The following is a 9,732-nucleotide window of genomic DNA, read 5'->3' as shown; positions in this document are numbered from 1 at the left end:
TTAGTCATTACAATTGAATCATTTGGCAAAGAGATTTTTTAACACATGAAGCAATTTAATTTATCTTTAGTAGTTTAGATAAATAAGTAAAAAGATTTCTAGGCACCCTCTCTTAAAATTAAGGAAAGGAAACAAATTAACTCAATAAATACAATAAAGTTTTTCTATTTTCCAAATTTTCAGCCAGCTACAATACAATAAAATGAATTATTTTATTAGAAAATATAACTGTTCAAAGATTAAAAATAAATAAGTTGCTGCCACAAAATTGCAACATAATATACAGTTAACTCATTCTTTTATGGTCAGTTAAGAGAAAGATGGCAGGAGGAATGATACAGTCAAAAGTAAACAAAAAAAGGGGGGGGGGAAGATGTGAGGGAAAGGAGAGCTAGAGCAAAAAGAGAAAAAGAAAGAAAAAGTGCTTTATTGAATGAGTTAGTTACATGAGGTCACCAAGAGGAACACATCCTCTGACTGAGGCACTATGGTGAGACCTGTGTTGTTTGATGATTTTATTGCCCTGGTGTCTTCAACCCAGAGGTAAAGGAGATGCTCACATTCTCTAGGCAAAGGCACCATCAGAAAGCTTCCACTCTTCCTCACTGGACCAGAAGAATCACAGAGTGGTGGTCTTAACCCTGATGGAGGAGTACTCACTACCACTTATCCACACCTAGATGGCAGGGAAGGCAAAGAACCTTGGCGTCTAGCAGCCCTGCTTCCACCATTACCGAGCAGGCTCAAGGACAATGGTCAACTCAGGCTTTTCTTCTTGAAGTGTTTCTAACGCACGTTTTGTATCATAATTGAAATACATTCCACACAACCTGTAAAAGCAAATAGAGAAGCTTTGGATTGTACTCTTCAAATAAACACTTTCAGTTTTTGGCTTTAAAAATCTCATCTCCTCACTTAGCCTCACACTTTTAAGCTTTCCAATGCTGCACTTCATGCCTAATGTGGTTTCTGTGATATTCAATATTTTTAACCTTCAAGTTTGGAAATGTTTAAACATGTGCAAATATAGAGAGAATAGTATAATGAATCCCATTACCCAGGTTTGACAGTTAACAGCTCATGGCCAATCTTGTTTCATCTATCACCCACCCACTCCTCACATCAGTGGATTATCTTAAACACAGCAGTTCATGCATCTATAAATATTTCAGTGTGTGAAACTAAATGCAGACTTTTAAAACATAACTGCAATGCCATTATCACACCCAAAAAAGTTAACAATAATTTCTAAATATCAGTATATGTCCAATCAGTGTTTAAACTTCCTCAACTGTCTGATAAAATTTTTATATTATGTTCATTTAATCAGGAGCCATATAAAGTCCACACATTGGGAATTCCCTGGAGGTCCAGTGGTTAAGACTTGGTGCTTTCACTGCCATGGCCCAGGTTCAATTGCTGGTGGGGGAACTAAGATCCTGCAGGCCGCACAATGCAGCTAAAAAAAAAAGGTCCACACATTGTAATTGCTTGGTATGCCTCTCAAGTCTTCTTTGATATCAGTTCTTCCTCCTTCTCTTTTTTTAAGTTTCCCTTGCAACTTAACTAAGAAATCATACCATTTGTCCTGAATCATTTCTAATAATCTTGATTTGGTTGTGTTATGGACTGTTTGTGTTCCTTCAAAATTCATATGTTAAAGCCCTAACCCTCAATGTGATGGTATTTGGATATGAGGTCTTTGGGAGGTAATGAGGGTTAGATGAGGTCATGGGGGTGGGTCCTCATGATGGGATTAGTGCCCTTATAATAAGAGATACCACAGCACACACTCTCTGTCTATCTCTGTCTCTCTCTCTGTGTACCACATGAGAACACAACAAGTCCAGAAGAGAGCTCTCACCAGAAACCAAATCAGCCAGCGCCATGATCTTGGATGTTCCAGCTGCCAGAACTGTGAGAAGTAAATGTCTATGATTTGTTTAAGGCACCTAGTCTATGCTATTTTGTTATGGCAACCTGAGCTCACAAGACAGGTTGACTGCATCCATGGATTCCCCAGTCTATTTTGAGCCTGTCCCTTATCTCCAGAGTGTCCTTCAGGGCTGGGTCAATTAGCCCACATACAGCAATGTCCCCAGCTTCATCCTGACCAATAATTCCTTTCGTTCCTATTTCTCTTAGCTCTGGAAATGGCTTTTCTTGCAAGAAACATGTTCCACTGTGTCCACACAAGGATACAATGCTGATCTGAACTACTGTTTATTCAAACCTGTATTCCAATTGGTTCTCAGCCTTGAGTCCATGAACAAGGACAGAAATTTCTGGGCTAATAGAATTTATACACTAGGGGTAAGATATAGATAATAAATAAATAAGAAAATGATATAGCATGTATTATGATGGTCAACACTATGGAGGAAAATAAGCAAAGAAGAGGAAAGGCATGCTGGGCTGCTATTTTCAGTAGGATGGTTACAGTCAGACTCACAGAGAAAACCCTGAGCAGAGGATTTAATGATGCACAGGAATAAGGCATGTGGATATGAAAGGGGGGAAGTTCCAGGCAGAGGGAACTGCAAGTGCATAGTTTCGGAGATGACAGTGTTTTTTGAAATAGCAAGGAAACCAGTGTGAGTGGAGCAGACGGAACTAGGGTTAGAAGATGACTTTGCAAAAATAGCAGGAGCCAGATCACATGGGGCCTTAGACACTGCCATGAGTTTGTGGCTCTTACTTTGTGATAGAAGCATGTTGGTAGGAGTGATATGCTCTGACTCATGTTTTAGCTACACCCTCCATCTGCAATGGTAGATGCAGAGTAGCCTGGCAGAATGCTACCAGGACAATCCAGACAAGAGGTGACAGTGGTTTGAACTAGGGTAGGACCCATGAAGCTGGCAAAAAGTGGTCAATGAGTGGGCATGCTGTGAAAGCAGAGTTAACAGGACATGCCAATGGATTGGATATGTGCATAAGGAAAAAGATGTGTCAAAGATGACACCAGGATTGTGTTGACCTGAACAATTCAGACTGAGTTACCATTGACTGAGATAGGGAAGAAGCAGATTTTAGACAGAAGGGAACAGCACAGGTTTGGATTTGGACGTGTGAAATTTGGGAGGCTTATTAGACATCCAAGTAGAAAGGTGAGACAAGCATTTGAACATGGAATTCATGGAGATATGAACTAGGGGGAGGGGAACAGCACATATATGATGAAACCAGAAGACTAGATGATGTAAACAAGGGAGAAAGTGTAAAGAAGAAAAATTAACCCAGTGATTGAGTCCTGGGGATTCAGTATGTAAAGGTCAGAATGATGAAGGGATACCAGAGGAGACTGAGCAGAAACAGCCAATGTAGTAGGAGAAAATCCAGAGGAGAGTGTGTTGACCCTAAAACCAAGCGAAAGAAATGTCTTTAGTGGAGACTGTGATCATCAGAGCTGACAGAAGTTATGAAACTAATTAGGAAGCTCTTACTAGCGAGGTATGTGTACCTCAGTGGTATCATTGATGATGGAAAGGAGCCAATGGTCCCAACACCCTGAAGACATGCCAAAGTTTATGGAATTTCTAATCTTGATGTTTCTGGAGCACTTTCTATTTAGAAATTCTCTGAAACAAGACCAACAACACCCTTACTATGCAAGGACTTTGCAATAAGGATGACCCATGGACAGGTCTAGTTCTACAAAGTATGATACCTTGCATAGAAATACAATTCTTTTTGGCTATTTTTCATTGGGACTTGTGTTTCTTTCAGGAATATGGATGAAAGGTCTTTTCACACCCAAATGAACCTTGATTATTCTAAATGTCTGGATGAAATTGAATACATAGTTCATGACTCAATTACTGTATACATATATAAATCTGCAACTGGCCCAAGCCCAACCTCACCCAGAGTGCAAATGAAGCCAACCTGGATTTTGGAAACTGGCCAACTTTTCCTAAGCACTAGGAGCCCTGCCACACAAATCTCTACAGAGCACACTTACTTCAGGCTTTTCAGGAGGCAGCCCTGCTGTTTCAGCACTTCACAGAGTAGCATGACCCCCAGATCACCCAGGTCATTGTTGCCTAAGCTCAACTTTCGCAGGCTCTGGTTAGAAGTCAGAAGTGTGGAAAGACCCCAGCAGCAGTGTGACGTGAGGCTGCAGTTGTCTAATCTGCAAGAAAGAAGGTGATTTCAAGAAAATGTACCCTTAATTATCCTCCACAGGTCTCCCAGATCTTAGCCTGTAATATTTCAAATGCAGAAAAGGCTCAGGATTAACAAACTTGGAACTGCCTTATGTGCCAAGGGTTATCATTCTCTCCTCTTCAGATGAGAATATTTTTTCCAGTCTACTGGATTTTGCAGTTCAAATGATTAACAGCAGTTTATGAAATGATTTTTCCCAAATTCTGTGTCTCCCCCCCAGATTTTCCTAAAACACTAGTGCCATACAACCCCCACTCTTTTGTGGTAGAGAGATTTATGGTGAAAGGAACTTCAGTATTTACCTTTACACCATCTAAAAGTACAGCTCCTCCTAGTCCCATAATCCTGTAAGAAGCCAAGCCCTAGGAAGACTCTCAGATATAGATTATCTCATCATCATTCCCCTCAACTGTCCCCTTCCCTGTAGCCACCATGCATTCCCATCACTGTAATAAGCTCAGAGACTTACTCCAACACCTGAAGCTTGCAGTGGGCATGTAAGAGTCCCTTACAGAGTAGCTTGATCCCCACGTCTCCGAGAGCATTGCCCCGTAGGTAAAGGTGTGTGAGATTCTGGTTTGTGCTGAGCACCGAGCATAGAGCTAGACAACCACCTGATGTAATGCCAGAATTCACCAACCTGTAGAAGGAACAGGGAGAAGAATCCTCAATGCCCAGACTTCCTTGAACATTGCACAGCTGTCTCAACACAGGAACTTCATTTTATCTGAAAAGCTTCATGCTTCAACTTAAAGGTCAGTGGCCAGCATCTTGGATATAATCTGAGGAGAGCATGACTCCCTATCTCTGGCCCCATAAAAGAGACAAATGATTTCTTAGCAGATGCTTTCCTGGGATCAGCAGAAGAGACAGAGCAAAAGCAAACTGATCCACATTCCCTCCACATTCCTCCTTCTTACACGTATTCCCTCTGGCCATACATGTTCCTCACTACCACTTCTTCCAGAAAGACATCCCAGATTGTCTCTTACTAATAATTCTCATTATTATTATATTAACACTGCAGAGGCCTACCTTATTTGATTCTTATACCAACCAAGCAAGGTGGCAGTGCAGCTGTAACTATTGAATATTTTCTACAGATTAGAAAGCTGAAGCTCATCAAATCATGTGTTGCTTTTAAGGTCAAAGAGAGAGTATTTGGTAGAGAGGGGACCCAGACTTACACCTTCTAGAGCCATCCCCTGCTCTATTGGCCCTTCTGTCCATTTCACACTACCTTCTGCCTTGTAAATGGCCTCTCAGAGTACAAAGCCCTAGGTTTGCATTATACGCAGTGGAACTAAGATTCTTGATGTACTACTTTTGGTCAAGTTGAGAATATACTATCACCCAACAAGAGCATAAGGGCTCTGAAATAGAGAGCTGTGTCACTCCTGCATAGACGCTCAAAGAGTGATATACAGTATGCAGAAAGTCACATGTGCTAGGCCTTCAACAAAGCTTTAATTTAAGAATATCTCATGCAGTCACATTTCTTTCTTAACAATGACATGTTTTTAAGTTCCAAGGTGTCTTAGAATCAGAAAAAATAGAAATACAGAAAGAAGTGATCCAGACAGCATAGCATGAACAGATGACCAAAAGGGAACAGAAATAATTATCCATCCACTAGTCTCCATCTTCCCAGTCAAGAATGAATCACAACAAAAAAGACTGAGTAAGCAAGACAAAGAGGGAAATGAAGCCCAAGAGGTATGAACAAAAACAATTGAGTGGTTTATAGTAAGTTCTTCTTTCTAGCTAAGGAGAATTTTATCAGAGGATCTTCAGTGAACATGCAGAAGGGATTTTCAGGATTTCTGGCTATCATAGACTGAATGTTTGTAGTTCCCCCTCCTCCAAATTTCATATGTTGAAATCTTAACTCTCAATGTGATGGTATTATTGGGTTGGCCACAAAGATCATTTGGGTTTTTCTGTAACATCTTAGGGAAAAACCCAAAAGAACTTTTTGGCCAATCCAGTAGAATGTGGGGGTTTAAGATGTGATTAGATCTTGAGGATAGAATCCTCATGATGGGATTAGTGCCCTTTTAAAAGAGACCCCAGAGAGCTGCCTCACCCCTATCACCATGTGAGAACACAGCAAGAGTGGCTGTATGCAAGCCAAGAATAGAGTCCTCACCAGGAACCAGGTGATCTACAGGCACCTTGATCTTGGATTTCCAGCCACCAGAACTGTGAGAAATAAATGTTTGTTGTTTGAGCCACCTAGTCTATGGTATTTTTGTTACTGCAGCCCAAATAGACTAAGACACTGGCAAAGATGAAGACCATTCCAGAAGACTAGAGATGGTCCTCAAAAGGGAAAAGAAAGAATATTTTGAAAGTTACAGAATAGTAAGATTTACTACTATTTCCAGAAAAGGGCTAAAAAGTATTATGCAACAGATGTTTGAGGAGAAGTACACAGTGAAGTGGCAGCAATTACAAGTAGATAGGGTGGTTTTGTTAAGAATAAGTCACATCGGGATTATCAGAATGTTGGTAACCACTGAGACTGAGTGATGGGTACATAGAGTACATAATGAAATGTTTAGAAAATCAAACAACCAAGCCCTACCAACCAAACCACTAGATTAGAAGAATGTAACCAACATCATATATCTTTGTTTCACTCAATCCATTCGACTCAGATCTACATTTACTGAACATAGATATCTTTCCATGTACTATATTGTTACTGATTTTTAAAAAATTTACTAATGATATGCCTTATGTCACAAAAATGTCTCACAAAGAAAATTGAGGAAGAAGATTTAACATTTATTAAGTATCTACTAATTGCTTGGCTGTGTGATGATGACTTTAAATAGGATTATCTCATTGAATTATTACAAAACCAAGATGCACGTGTTGTTTTTATATCTATTTTTAAATAGAAAAACTGAGGATCAGAGAAATCAGTTGAAGAATAAGACGGAGCTTTCTAGATGGACAATAGGAATGGGAGAGTAAGGCTAACCCTCAGGCAAAAAGGAAAATAGTATGCAAGGGTGAGGAAGGGTGAAAGAGTGGGCCAGTTTCTTAGAACTAAAACTTCAGTATGACTCAAAAGAGTGAAGGGTGTGGTAGGCAAGAGGGAAGAAGCAGCAATTTAGGGCTGATCAGGGATAGCCTTGTGTGCCAAGCTAAGATATACCAAATTTACCCTGATTTCAAAGAAGAATGTTTGAAGGTTTTTTTGAGCAAAAGCCCAGTATTATCAAATTTGCATTTCAGAAAATTCCCTCTGGTGTTATGTAAAAGAAAGATGAGAGGCAGAGGAAATTGAAAGTAAACACAAGATTAGAATTATCCTCTGTTTACTTGTCAGCTCCCTGGAAAGTCCCACTATTCAACAAGGCAGAATAGAGAGGGCAAGAGGGCAGAATAGAGAGGGCAAGAAAAAGGAGAGGGGTGGGAAAAAGGTTACAAGAAATAAAGAATTTTGCAAATGCTTAGTGTGTGATGCTTGTGTAATATTGTGGAGGGGGCAGGGGCAATATACAGCCAGAGAGAAAGACCTAAAGTTCAAGAAAAGAAATGTTGGCTATACCTAACAAAATATAAAATGCCTAAAAGTTTTGCCTCATTAATTCTACTTGTAGGTATCTGTCTCAAAACAAATACACACACATAAAGTTATATATATAAATATGCTTGCTGCAGAGTTATTTGTAATAGTGAAAAAGTAGAAACTCATCCAAAGGTTCATCATTCAATGAGCAGCTAAATATATTACCATAATGCATACTATACAGCATTATGCCAAAATCTGTATATCTGTATATACCAGCATGGCAATGTGTCCACAATAAATGAAAAAAGTAAATCATGAAAAAATGGTCTCATAATGATTCCAGTTTGGATAGACAGAGTGTTTGGGGTTGAATCATGTCCCCCAACATTTTATATGTTGAAGTCTTATCCCCCAGTACTTCAGAATATGACCTTATTTAGAAATAGGGTCATTGAAGATGTAATTAGTTAAAATGAGGTCATTAAGGTAAGCCCTAACCCAATATGACTGATATCCTTATAAAAGGGAGATGTTTAAACTCAAAGACAGACACACACCCACACAGTGAGAACACCATGTGCAGATGAAGGCTAAGACTGAGGTGATACATCTACAAGCCAAGGAATGTCAAAGATTGCCAGTAAACCACCAGAAGCTGGAAGAGAAGTATGGAACATATTCTTCCTCACAGCTGTCAGAGGAACAAATCCTGCCAACACCTTGATCTTGGACTTTTAGCTTCCATTACTAAGACAAAATAAATTTTGTTTGGAACATTTTAACAATAGCAGAACATTCTTCTCAAGTGCACATGAAACATTTTCTAGGATAGATCATATGTTAGGCCACAAAACAAGTCTTAGCAAATTCAAGAAGATTGAAATTATGCCAAGTATCGTCTCAGACCACAATGGTATGAAACTAGAAATCAATAACAAGAGGATAATTGAAAAACTCAAAAATCCATGAAAATTAAACAATGCTCTTCTGAACAACCGATGAGTCAAAGAAAAATTATAGGGGAAATAAAATATCTTGAGTCAAAAAAAATTAAAAACAACATACCAAAACTTATAAGATGCAGGAAAATCATTTCTAATGGGAAAGTTTCTAGCCATAAATGCATACATCAAGAAAATTGAAAGATCTTAATTAAACAACTAACTCTACACCTCAAAGAACTAGAAAAAGAGGAATAAACAAAGCCTAAAGTTAACAAAAGGAAGGAAATAAAAGATTACAGCAGAAATAAGTAAAATAAAAAGTAGAAAAATAATAGAAAAAAATAACAAACTAAGAGTTGAACCTTTGAAAAGATAAACAAAATTTACAAACTTTTAGCTAGAAACCTCCCCCCCCCAAAAAAAGGAGAGAGAGAAAGAAAACCTAAATCAATAAAATTATAACCAAAAGAGGAGACATTAAAACTGATATCACAGAAATACAGAAGATCATAAGAACTGTTATAAACAACTATAACAAACTGGACAACCTAGAAGAAATGGAAAAATTCTTAGAAACATACAACCTACCAGGACTGAATCAGGAAGAAATAGAAAATCTAACCAGACCAATTACTAGTAAGGAGATTGAATCAGAAATTTAAAAACTCCCAGCAAAAGAAGGCCCAGGACCAGATGGCTTCACTAGTGAATTTTATTAAACATTTAAAGAAGAATTATCACCAATTCTCCACAGACTTTTCCAAAAATCAAAAAGGAGGGAACACTCCTTAACTCATTTTATGAGGCCAACATTACCTTGATACCAGATAGGACACTATAAGAAAAGAAAACCAGAGACCAATTTCCTTGATGAATATAGATGTAAAAATTCTCAACAAAATACTAGTAAACTGAATTCAGCAGCACATTATAAGAATCATGCAGGACTTCCCTGGTGGTCCAGTGGTTAAGAATCTGCCTGCCAATGCAGGGGACATGGGTTCAATCCCTGGTCCGGGAAGATCTCACATGCTGCGGGACAACTAAGCCCATGAACCACGACTACTGAGCCTGCGCTCTAGAGCCTGCGAG

At 38.9% G+C, this 9,732-nt stretch overlaps 1 protein-coding gene across 1 annotated transcript in view; it reads right to left on the bottom strand.

The window, feature by feature from the left end:
* Window positions 1-730: 730 nt before the first annotated feature.
* NLRP3 (NLR family pyrin domain containing 3) overlaps window positions 731-9,732 on the bottom strand; it is a 53,176-nt gene continuing 44,174 nt past the window's right edge. The window contains exons 8-10 of the mRNA XM_061188593.1: window positions 4,640-4,810; window positions 3,965-4,135; window positions 731-830 (exon numbers count right to left, since the gene is read on the bottom strand). Coding sequence (XP_061044576.1) covers window positions 731-830; window positions 3,965-4,135; window positions 4,640-4,810 — 442 coding nt within the window. The remainder of the gene's footprint in view (window positions 831-3,964; window positions 4,136-4,639; window positions 4,811-9,732) is intronic.

Source organism: Eubalaena glacialis, chromosome 4, assembly GCF_028564815.1.
Source record: "Eubalaena glacialis isolate mEubGla1 chromosome 4, mEubGla1.1.hap2.+ XY, whole genome shotgun sequence".
Lineage (NCBI taxonomy): Eukaryota > Metazoa > Chordata > Mammalia > Artiodactyla > Balaenidae > Eubalaena > Eubalaena glacialis.
Note: the sequence above shows the minus strand (reverse complement) of the source record. Positions and strands in the feature narration are given on the sequence as shown.